The sequence below is a fragment of the Panthera onca genome, chromosome A3 (assembly GCF_046562875.1).
Source record: "Panthera onca isolate mPanOnc1 chromosome A3, mPanOnc1 haplotype 2, whole genome shotgun sequence".
In the NCBI taxonomy this organism is placed as follows: Eukaryota; Metazoa; Chordata; class Mammalia; order Carnivora; family Felidae; genus Panthera; species Panthera onca.
Genome location: NC_138341.1, coordinates 118,485,650 through 118,497,932, shown reverse-complemented (window position 1 = coordinate 118,497,932; position 12,283 = coordinate 118,485,650). Strand labels below are relative to the sequence as shown.

The window sequence follows — 12,283 nt, the reverse complement described above, 5'->3', positions numbered from 1 at the left end:
CTGGAAGCCTCCCCATGGGCGCTTCTGCACGAGCCACGTGCCTGGCATTCCCCGTCACTCTTCGTGTCAGGGTCGGCAGCCCCACAGTGGTCCCCGGTCCACGCCCCCCCCGCCCCAGCTTCCCAGCTTCAGGCTGGCAGCCTCACGGCGGCCACGCAGTCGCTTTATGCTGACCCACTTTATCCCTGATCTGCTCTCCGAGCCTCAGTTCCCTCACCGGCAGAGTGAGGCCAACCACTGACCTTCCTCAGCTGTGTCCCATGACGGCTGCTGGAAAGTGCCGGGTGAACGGCACCGGCATACCGCTCTGCTACAGAAAATGCCAGCCAGGGCTACCAAAACTAGCTTTAATTCGTCCAAAAGTCACATCGAGCTGTGTAAAAACTTTCTGGGAGGGAGGCCCAGAGAGAGTCCATGCTGCCCCATGGGGCCGAGGGGTCTCTAGAAGTTCTCCAGCAAGCCCAGGATGCGCTTTTGCTCGTTCTCCCGGAACTCCGGGCTCCGGCCGTCCCCGATGTTCTCCGCGTACTCTGGGGAGACAAAGGCGGCGTTAGGCATGGATCCGAGGGGTGTGCTCCGTCGTGGCTGGGCCCCTCCGCACCCCTCCCTAGATCCCGGCTCCTGCCGAGGCACGTGCTGTTCTAATGCCTCTAACGGCCGCCCCAGGGGCACCTTGGCCAAACTCATCGGTCTTGCGTTCGAGGTGATGAGTGAACCCAAGTCACCTTTGCTGACTCCCAGTCCTCCCCGGCCACACCCTTTACTCACTCACGTGGTCACTCAGTGCACAGGCAGCGGACGCCTGCGTGGCCAGTGTTTGTCAGAGCGTGGGCCCTGACCAGCGGCAGCACCGTGGAGGAACTTGTCAGAAACGCAGATCTGGGGGCCAACCGAGACCTACTCAGTAGCCCCAGCAGAGTCCGTCTGAACAAGCTGTCCAGGTAATGATAACGCACACAAGTCTGAGAACCATGATTTGAGGCAATGGGGGTAAAGTAATGATCAAGATACACGAAAATCTCTGCTCCCTAGTGGGGGAAACGGCCCACAAGTAAGCGACACAGGGTGGCTGTCAGAAGGCCTCACGGAGATTTGATCGGAGACCTGAAACAAATTCACGTGGGCAAGTCTGGGAGCGAGCGGCAAAGAGGCTCCGAGCGGGGAGCTCACCCGGCCCGGTGGGGAGTGAGTGTGGAGGTCCCTGTGGCCGGAGCTCGGCACCGGGGACAGGAAGGGGCAGGCACAGGCCACAGGGCCTTGGGGGCCGCTGCAAGGACTCCGGCCTTCCCCCCGTGACCAGGGCTGTGGGAGGGCTGTAAGCAAAGGAGTGACGGCTCACTCCAGCTGCTGTGTGGGAGATGCCCTGAAGGGCACAAGGGCAGAAGGGGAGATGTGATTTGATGGTGCCTGGGACCAAGAAGGTCACAGAGGGGGTGAGAAGTCTTCCGATTTTACATGCATTCTGAAGGTGACCCAGCAGGACTCACAGACAGGCTGGAAGCCGGGTGCTAGAGAGACATGTGGATACCCACATCACCAAGAGGTATGACAGAGTAGTGAAGGATGAGGGGAGCAGGTGCTGCACCAAGGGGGGGGTCAAGGTGTAGTCCCCGGACATGAGCTCAAACAGCTGGGGGTTTCAGGTAAATGGGCTGGTGGGACAAAGAAGGATCTCGAGGTGCGCCTCCCATGCCTCCGGTGGGAGAAAACAGCCAGTGCCAGAGAGGGCCCACCCCTGGGAGAGGTGGGTTTCAGTCAGAGCGGGAAGGCAAGGAAAATACTCCAAGAAGGAGGAGGATACAAGGATGACAGTGAGGACAGATGTCCAGAGAACACAAGCAGAGTGTCAGGGCAGGTCACCACGTGACCGACTTACCCGTTACCCCAGCTATTTCATGTTCAAAAGTATCCCCTCAAATTACACAGTCACCCTGGTTTTAGGAGGAGGGGGGCTACGAGGCAGAAACGATGTAGAACTTAGGGACTGGGGTGCGGGGCATGGATGGGCTTCCTGTAGTGTGACCCGTGTCCAGGAGCAGGGACACAGAACGTGGAGGAAGGGAGGACAGCACTCTTCTTGCCCGCAGACCCACGGCGGGGAGGGGGTGTGACGTGGTGGGCTGGGTTTGGACCCGTCTCTGGCGCACCATCCTAAGTGACCTTGGGGGTGTCCTCTGAAAACGTAGGGAAGGTACTTGGCAAATAACCGATATTCGAGGCACACTCGTTCCTTCCCTGAGCCTCCTTGGCTCTAGCCAGCAATGTCACACGTGGAACCCCACGCACCCCTGCAGGCCCATCTTAAGAGCCATCTTCTCTGAGAAGCCTGCCCGGTCATCTCTTCCTCCGGCTCCTGTCCTCAGGCCAGGGTCCCCATCACAGGCCTGACTTCTGGACCACCCTGCACTTGCTCTCCTCTCCCTCTAGGTGGGGAGTTCCAGGAAGGCAGAGGCGTGTGTGTGCCTTACTTTGAGCTAAACGCCCAGCAGAGTCTGCTGTCCGTGCGGTGCGGTAAAGCGGCTCTCGGAGCAGGTGGATCAGGGTGACGGCCTGCATCCCTGCCCCGCTCCCTGCTCCCCAGACTGGGCAGTTTCAGGTAGAAGAGACAACTCTGGGCAAGACGCTTTTACATAATAAAACATCTGCTGATCCAAATCAGACAAAGACTGGGGAGAGACAAGAGAGTGTGCAACCCCTCCCCTGCTTCCCCCCTCCCCCCCCCCCCCCCCCCCCCCCGTGCTGGGGAATAATTCTGCTCCTGCCACTTCTTCATTTTTTCTCCTTCCTCTTTATTACTTTGGACATGTGCCGGAAAACGGGATTTGGGATTCAGACATGTGCCAGCTGTGTGTCTCCCCCTGGAAATCATCCTCTTCCGTTAGATGCATCCATCACCTCCACTAGCAAATGGTTGTGATGCCTTCTATTAAGGCCTCTTAAAGAGAGGGCTGGGGTGACGGGAGAGCAGGATCTGGGCTGCGGAGACAGCTACGGGGCTTTACATAAATGCTATCTCTTACTCACGTGTGAATGATCTAGTCACTGCCCCAGGAGAGACAGAAGTGACCATTACAGCATTTAATACCCCCAGAGGCATGGTCTGGAAGCAGGAGTCTTAATGGATTGAACTAACACTTTGCTCTCCTAATGTATTCTCAGACCCAGGAGGGAGGGAAGTGGAGAAACAGTCTGCCCTTTGGGGCAGTGATTTTCCAAGTCAAGCCAGCTTCCCTGTAGGGACCTAATCTCTTTCTAGAGACCCACACGGTAAAGGAAACCAACGTCTGTATCAGCGCCCTTGCTGAACCACCTCTGCCAAGGCCTTAGAAAGCACAAGCCACCGCAGCGCACAGAGCACCCCTCAGACGGCCGGCCTCCCATCACTCTCTGTGGGGAAGGACGAAACCACCGGAGTAGCTGTTCCCTAGAAACGGGCTGTGAACAGTGTAGGTGCAGCGTGTCTCCCACACAGCATGTGCCGGGCAAGGACGTCCGGCGGCTCGCCTGACCTTTGCGGCCATCCCGCAGGGAGAGAAGCCATCTCTGTTTGCAGACAAGGAAACTGAGGCGTGTTAGAGAACTGGGGCAACGCCCCAAGTCCGGGACAGCGGGGAAGCTGAAATTCAACCCAAAACGTGTGTGAAAAAGGCACCCAAAAGAGCTGGGGGGAGCCAGTTCCCAAAGTGGCATCCTCTTACCTAAGCAACATCCCACCCTGCTGCTCCCCATCCTCTGGGGGAAACACTGCTCTGTGAGTACTCCAAAGCAGTCCAGCCCCACAGGGCTTCTGGCTACAAAGTCCTCCTAAGGGTACGTCTCTAGACGCCACGTCCTGTGGGAAAGGGCCTCATTGGCCCCAGATGTGGAGCGGGTCAGAATGTCAGAACTGCAGAGCTCTCAGAAATGTAGGACAACTCTGAAGGGCAGGTGGTCAGCCAGGGTCCCACAGCAAGCCAGCCACGGAGCCAGGCCCGGGGCCAGGTCTGCGAGGCCCTCATGTTCCTCCACTGCCACTGGCAGCCGGCACCAGCTGTGCCCTGCGCCCTCTGCCCCTTACCCCTACTCCTTCTTTGTTTCCAGAGGAGAATCCTATTTGGAGCAAATCTGGGTGGTGCCAGCTACCTCTGGTTATTATAGCTGCCGCAGCAGTTTATAAATATTGAACAGATTCCTCCCAGAGGTCTTGGGGAAGAGTTCTCTTTGCGTGTGTGTGTGTGCGTGTGCGTGTGCGTGTGTCTAAGAGGGGAAGAGTGAGTACGGGAAAAAGATGCTAGATGGAGGGGGAACTATGAGTGGCGGGAGAACGGGAGAGAAGAGGGTGAGTCGGCTGGGGAGAGTGAGAAAGAGGGTGCACACATCAACTCCATTCTCCACTTCCCCAGCATTTTCAAATGCTCTTATAATAAAGGCTTTGATGGAGCTCAAAAACAGGCAGCAGTGCTGAACGCATAAATATTAAAGCAAACTTTAGACAGCAGGTTTACTCTTCAGACATGGAATACAAGCTGTTCTGTTTATGTTAAGAGGGAGAGGGAGGGGCCTGGGCTGGCGGATGGGGAGAACTGTCTTCAGGACAGGGACCTGGGCCGTGCTCACAAGCCTGGTTCAGACCCCTGAACCCTAAGCTTTAACTGCTCATCTCTTAAAAAATGCAGGAGGAAGACGGAAGGGGAGGGAAGAAGGATACCCAGAATATTTTCACACTGAAAACTCTGGAAGACACAGACATCACCACAGACGAGGACCTGGGAAAGGAAACTCCATGTCTAACACATTCCTTAATGACAACGATGAACTTGGAAGGTCTGATGCCACACTTCCCTAGGAGGAGAACACTTATCTGCAGCAACGGGACATCAGGGATTTCATTAAAATGAAACCCATTTAAAGGAGAAAGAAACATATCCTTTGCTTATCATGTGAACAGGGTCATCTGGTTGGAAAAGTGCCCCCCGCCACCAGGCCCTGAGGAGTCTGGTCTGGGTGCTGGTCCACCGGCTTTCCTGCCTGCCCCCGAGTCCAGGCTGCTGTGAGCTCCAGGTCAAAGGATCAGGCCAAGGAAGTTGGAAGGAAGGAGCCTCCATTTGCTGAGCACGTACTCTGTCCCAGGCACCTGACTGTAGTTCAACTTCAGCCTTCCCGAGGGACAATAGTGACCTTCAGGTTTGTTTTTCACAGAGAGGAAACAGGCTCAAACGTATTATCTACTAACTTACCCAAAGATACACAGACAGAATCATGCCGGTCTGTGTGTCTCAGATCTATTTATCGCTGGCAGGGCTCACACACTGATGGCAACAGTAAAGGTAGCTAACGTTTATCAAGCACGTGCCATGTGCCAGCCCCACGTCCGCACTGCGCGTATGGTACCTCTCCTGATCCACACAGAACCTTTTGAGGCAGGTTATCTCCATGTCACAGACGAAGGACTGTGGCTTGGAGAAAGTAAGTAGCTGCCGAAGGTTAAATGCAGGCCTCTCTCCAGGATTCTCTCCTGACTCCAAACACCCTAGTGGTCATAGTAGCCATGACCTGGTACAAGTCACACACACACCCACATGTCATCAAAAGAGAAATCCTGCCAGCTTCTGCAGTTTCAAAATCGCAGACAACGCTCAGGCTACTGAGAGCCCCAAATCAATATGGAAATACATGTTTAGGAGCTTCTAGAGGAGATTTCAAGCCATAAAGAACAAAAGCAAATCAAAGGGCCAGGAGCCAATTTCTGAAAGCATTTTGAAGTCTTGGGCTCCGTCTTTCTGCCACCAATGAAAGAGTTTTTGAGTCAGGAATCCTCTGAGCTCTCCCCGGCACAGCAGCCCAGCAGCCACGTGGTCCTCCGGCAACTTTCATCAGTGACTATGACACTGAAGAGACTTGGCCCGCAGCTTCCACGGTAACCCTTGGCACAAGTATTTATACTAAAAGGTATTTCCGGGTTACGGTTCCTAGGCCACATCCAAGGAGATGCCTGCGCGATGATGGACAGCCGCATCTGCCCACAGAGGGCCTTCATGTGCTTCCACAAGCCACCTTTCTTGGCCAGTCAGCTTCATAGGGACATAAAGTACAAGGGTGGCTGCCAGAGACTGGGGGGAGGAGAGTATGGGGAGTGAGGGCGTACAGAGTTTCAGTTTTGCAATTCTGTGGACAGACGGTGGTGATGGTCGCAATGGTAAATCTGACCAATACTTTACCACTACCACCAAAAAAAAAAAAAAAAAAAAGTGCCTCCTCTGTGCAGCCTCTCTGGATCTTTAGGCTCCTTTTAAGGTGCAGCAGCATTAACTGTGCCTTCGTGATTCACACTCTTAGCACGGACTTCATTCTGCTTTGTGTAGTGATTAGTTTCTTCACCTGTGATAGGACTGTGTGCCCCTGGGGAAAGGCCCTACTAAGGGTCTCATTCATCTCAGGAGCCCACCCAGTGCCCTGTGAGGCCAAGTAGGTGTTGTATAAAGGCAGCCGCCCTAAATTTTCTATTTATTTATTTATTTATTTATTTATTTATTTATTTATTTAATTTTTTTTTTTTTTAACGTTTTATTTATTTTTGAGACAGAGAGAGACAGAGCATGAACGGGGCAGGGGCAGAGAGAGAGGGAGACACAGAATCGGAAGCAGGCTCCAGGCTCTGAGCCATCAGCCCAGAGCCCGACGCGGGGCTCGAATTCACGGACTGCGAGAGATCGTGACCTGAGCTGAAGTCGGACGCTTAACCGACTGAGCCACCCAGGCGCCCCGAAATTTTCTTTTTAAAAGATGGTAAGACTGTATCAGGCAATCCACAACGTTAGAGGTTTCCTTTCTGCCAAATGGAAGACCGACTGTGTATAGTTCTGAGTTTCGATCCAGTCTCTAACATCACTAGCGACTCGGGTAATGTCCCTTAACCTCCGTAAGCCTTGGTTTTCTTATCTGTAAAATGGAGATTGTAATCCCGTTTCCTAGGACAGTTGTGAGAACCAGAGAAGATACACGAAAAGCCTGGCACACAGGAGTACAGAGGACGTGCTTGGGGGCAACCACTCTACCTACTGTGGTCCTGGATTTCTGGAACAGCACAAAGAAGCCAGAAGCACTACCTCAGCGCGTGCCCCCAGTAAGCATTAACTGAGCCCCTGCTCTGCACTGGTCATGGGCCAGGCACAAGACGAAAGGCAGGAAGACTGTCACCGCCCAGGCAGAGTACATGGTGTGGCCTGCCCTTCTTCAGCAAGGAGACCATCATCTCCTATGTGGGCACCACAGTCCTTGGGCCCGGAACCGCTGCCAGCTCCAGGCAAAGCTGGACTTCGGGAGCGCCGAGTAAGCAGTCTGCAGAAAGAGGGACTTTAATGAGCCATCAATTATTCCCAGCTCTCTTGGCACCCCCAATAGAAAAGGAGGGAGGAAAATCATGAGAAAGGGACTGAGATACAAGGGGAAAAGTCCCCTGCTGGGCTTGCCTCATCAGCGTTTTCCTGAGACCTCAAGGGATACATCAGCTGTCATCCTGCCAGCAAAACTTAGGAAATATGTAGGCCATAAAATCAAAGAAAAAGCTTGCATCTAATTAGTATGTTAAAAAAAAAGGAAGCAACCCAAACTGAAAAACAAAATTAAAATCAAAGAGGACAGACTGATGAGCTGGTTTTCTCTATGAGGCTTTGTTTTTTTCATGCTTTTTGATGGAATGAAGGGTGGAGGAAGAAGGGGGAGGGAGTGAAGGCCTTTGAGGGAGGGCCTGAGCAGAGCCTAGCCGCCACTCCCCGTGGTAGCCTGACCCCTTTCCGACCTCAACACTACCCTGGGTGCTCTACGGGGAGGCAGGCCACAGGGCTCAGGTCTAACACCCAACACCACAGGCCGGAGGGCTCCCCGAAGGGGGAGCGAGCCAGGGCGGGGGCACGCAGGTGGAACTGGGGTCAAGAATCCTTTACTCTTAACCTTCCATCTGGAGAGAACAGGGATTTGGTTTTCTCAAGTGGTCAGTGTCCTGTGAGAGCCTCTTTGACCTGGGCAGGGGCGCCCTAAGTATCCCCTCTGTATTCCTTACACAAGCCACCGATGTCCTGTCTTACCCCTGGGCCTCTGCTTTCTCTGCCTGGGATGTGCCTTTCCCTCTAGGACACAGTCCCAGTCCTGGGGAGGAGCCTGTCCCTCCTGTGGGATTCCACAGTAAGGCCTGTGACTCCAGTACTGCTCCTTACCACCCCGTTAGCACACTGTTCGCAACTTCAACTGGCACTTATCACGTTATAATTAGTTTCGCGTAGCTCTCCCCACCAGACTGCCAACGCCTCAAAGATGCAGCCCTTGCTTATTCTTTGCACCTCTAGTCCTGAACACAGAGCCCGGCACCCAGCAGTGCCAGCCGAGTAGCTGTTGGAGCGTGTGTTTCATTCGGCTTGAATTATGGCTGGTCACCTTTGCGTCTACGTTCCCTCGAAGACTATAAACTCCATGAGGGCAGGTGCTCTGTGAGAGGGCAGCAGAGTATCTAGCACCGTGCTTAGCCTTGAGGAAAGTGTCGGCAAACATTAGCCAAATGAAATGTGCCCCGGGGTAGGGCTGAATTTGATTGTATGTAAAATATTCGCTGGGTTCCCATCGCGCCCCACATTGCTCTGGGTGCTGAGGAGACACGGTGAACGGGCCAGACAATGTCTCTACGTCACAGAGCTTCCATTTCAACGTATGAGACACACGAAGCGAGTAAACAAAGACATAAATAAAAACAATTACGGACTGTGATAAGGGCTAGGGAGGAAATAAACTGGGTGCTCTGATGGGAAGGAACAGATGGAGAGGACGGCGCGCATTCAAGATGGCGTGGGGAGGCAGCCCAATTTACGCGTCCCCCCCCCCCCCCCACCGTGGGGCTGCGCCACGGAGGGAGGACCGAGGGCTGGCCTGGGGCTGTGGCGGAAGAAAGCAACAGAGGAGAGGACCAAGGGTGGCGGAAGTGAAAGTGGCATCTGTGCAGGCCGCTCAATCAGCGAAACTCCACTCGGCACCCTGTGCGTACAAGAGGCATCGGGGGGCTGGACTTGGATCCCAGGGAGGCAGAGGCTGGCTCGCGAGGCTGGCCACCCTGGATAACCTCAGGTATACGTGTTAGGGTCTCACAAAGAAAAACACCCACCTACTACGTGTCAGTACCCGTTAAAAACACCCTTTCTTCCTCAGAAGATCCCTGTTTTGATTACAGGGATGGAGGTGCAGGGAGGAGCCTAAGCGTAAGAGAGGAGAGCGGAGAGCAATAAAAAGTTCTAATTGAACAAGTGGGCGTTAAAAGTAAATGCCATTTAAAAGCTGGAGCTGCAAATCACCGCAGCTACACCTTAGGGAGGAGGCGGCGGGACATGCTGAGCAGTAATTCATGCGAACGAGACACTGAGCAGGAGCACCCGGGATGCCACTGTGGAAGGCAGGCAGGATGCTGGGCTCGGTTCACGAATGGCTTTTCCTCTTTCTCTGGGAGAGAAAACAATAGATTCCAATACCTCAAATTCTCCACCTGCAAAGTAGACATGATGGCCCCATGGGGCGGCTGGGCTAAACGTGGGGTTTCCAGCTCCCACATCTGAGTCGTCCTCGTCTCAGCCTCCAAGGCCCAGCTCGATGCCACTTTCACAAGACTTCCGTAGGACTTGAACCAGGCCTCACTTGTAATAATGACGATGACAATTATCATCACCGTATTTCATAATACTCATAATAGCTGACATTTACAGAGGACTAACTGAGGGTCAGACATTTTCAATCTATCATCTTTTTTAATCTTCTCACCCATCCTATGAGGTCACAGAGCAACTGGGTATCTCACCTGAGGTAATACAGTAAGGAAGAGAGCCAGGATTCAGTTCCGGGACCCGGATCCCAGAGACCATGGCTCCTAACTTCACTTTACTACATGTACCATTTATCCTCACCTTTCATCTCCCACCTGTAATGGGAGTTATAGGCCACCACAGGCAACCCCCGTGAGTAAATCTAGCCTAATCCCTCACCTTGGAAATGGGCAGAACGCGGGCCGGAGAGGGAAAGTAAAACTCTGCCCGCAGCTACCAGCCCATCCGGGCTCTTCCCTGAACTCTGTCGTTATCAGTTCCTCGAAGCCCGATATGGGTCTCTCATGCCATGTGTGTAAGTCGGGGCTAAGTGGCCGGCGGGCGCAGCTGCACCCGAGTCCAGTTCGGGTACCCTTGTGATTGGGAACCTGCCCACCAAAGGAGGCCTGGGGAGCCAACTCCAGCTGAGCGAGGTCCCAAAGATGGAAGAGCATCGGAGGCACTGACTCCCTGGGGTAGGTGAGGGAAGGAGGGACAAAAGCACTATCTGAGAGCCGAGCGCTAGACCGGACGCTGTCACGTCGTATCTCCTGAGCCTTTGCAAAATTTCTTCTAAATCACATTCGCACAGCTGGGGAAGGCAGAGCCAAGGCTGGAAGACAGCTATGCTCTTTCTGCTCCCCCACAGTACTTAAGCCTCACATCCTTCTGTCTTGCCTAATTCCGGGTATTTCCTGTTACTTCCTTGTTTTCTTTCTCCCAAGAAAGCCATTTCCTTCCACGGCATGCAGTTTGGAAGCGGGAGTTTTTGTTTCGTGTTTTGTCTTATTTCTTTTTAATTTTTAACAAATGTTTCTAAGCACTGCTGTCTCTGATTTGTGAAGCGTCTTTTAAATCCTGGAGGTGAAGGGTCAGAGGCACAGAACGCGCAGGCTAGTCTTTGGTATTCTGACAAAGACGACCTGGACACACGGGGAACACGACGGCACACCTAAGCCTGCAGTGCTGAGAATGCTGTGCACCAAAATCCAGGGGTAACGACAGAGACTCACGAAGTAAGCATCACCTAGTTCTCCCAGAGCCCCAGACACAAGCAGCACCCAACTCACCCTTGATGATGTGCCTGACGATCTTGATGGAGCTCCCTCGCATGTTCAGGATCTGGTGAACCCTCTGGCGAATCTATGAGGAAGGGGAAGAGAGGGGAGGGAAAGGAAAAGCACCGTTTGTCCCTGCAGACGCCGGCATACATCGTGTAGCAAGTACGCACCTCACGCCCACCCCTGAAGAAGAGGGCCCTCCCGCCCCGCCCTGCCCCCGGGAGTACAGGGAGCCAAGGAGAGTGAATCGGCTTCTTTCTTGGAGTCTCTGCCCCGGGAGGGGGCCAGGAGGGAGGCAGGCTCAGCCAGGCCCGGGCAGGGCAGGCCCTCCTACCTGGGGCACACTGGCGTTGCAGATCTCCGCCATGATGTAGCAGATGTGCTGAAGGACAAAGAGCCCCGCGTCCAAGCGCCGGAGGTAGAACTCGTCCTCCGTGTCGTTGTCTATGATCTCCCCACGCCGGACCATGTCCTGGAAATGAATGAGCATTTGGGAATAAAAGCCGGACGGTGAACAGGGAGAGACGGCAGGCTTGTAACATACAAAAGAGCAACGGCAACAACAGAAGACCATTGTGCCTCGGATGTGTCTCCTCCTCCTCCCCCACTATATCCTCAAGTACCCTTCTTATGTCTTCATTTTTAATGGACTGGAGGCCCAGGGGGTCAGGTTAAAGCCCAGTATTTCCTGTGCAATGAGTCAAGGCCAAAATGATCTCATCCACATATTCAACCTTAAAAACAAACAAACAAACAAGCTGACGGGGACACAAATCTCAGCTGTGTATCTGCTTCCACTCATTCTTTCCTTTGTGGTTCCGGCCTCCGAAAATCACCCCCAGAAGATGTACAGAACTCTCTTTCCCTTCCCAGTCAGGTGAAACTCGGGAGGAGAGGCCCTTTCTCCACAACTCTGTCTTGCTACCCTGGTGACACTGATGTCACAGGCACCCCCCTCACGTGCACGTCCCCCACGCCGCGCCAGTAGCCAAACGCTGCCGCCCCTTCCGCTCCGCTCACGAGTGGGCACTCCCCCAGGCCAAGTCCCAACGAGTGACAGGAGTCTCTATCCTCACCCGCGGCAACCCCAGACCTAGCAGATTCGCTGTCCCCAGATCTATTCCTCTCCAGCGGGTATTTTTTTTCTCTTTTTTGAACAGCTTTATTGAGATACAACGCACAACCCATACAATCTGCCCATTTAAAGTGTACAATCTGCTGGCTTTTAGTATATTCAGAGCTGTGCAACCATCGCAATTGCCGCGGGACATTTTCATCACCACCGCCCCCAAGCTCCCCAACTGGTGGATTATTAACACCTCTGCCCACAGAGTTCCTCTCCCCACCTCAGGGCCTTTGCCGTCTTCCTTCCCTGGGATTCCTGGCTATCTCTGAAGCCAGCACTGT

General features: G+C 53.8%; 1 protein-coding gene across 1 annotated transcript in view; it reads right to left on the bottom strand.

Moving 5' to 3' along the window:
- Positions 1 to 312: 312 nt before the first annotated feature.
- Positions 313 to 12,283, bottom strand: part of CTNNBL1 (catenin beta like 1) — a 162,928-nt gene continuing 150,957 nt past the window's right edge. The window contains exons 14-16 of the mRNA XM_060617361.3: positions 11,211 to 11,348; positions 10,886 to 10,958; positions 313 to 530 (exon numbers count right to left, since the gene is read on the bottom strand). Coding sequence (XP_060473344.1) covers positions 442 to 530; positions 10,886 to 10,958; positions 11,211 to 11,348 — 300 coding nt within the window. The 3' untranslated portion in view covers positions 313 to 441. The remainder of the gene's footprint in view (positions 531 to 10,885; positions 10,959 to 11,210; positions 11,349 to 12,283) is intronic.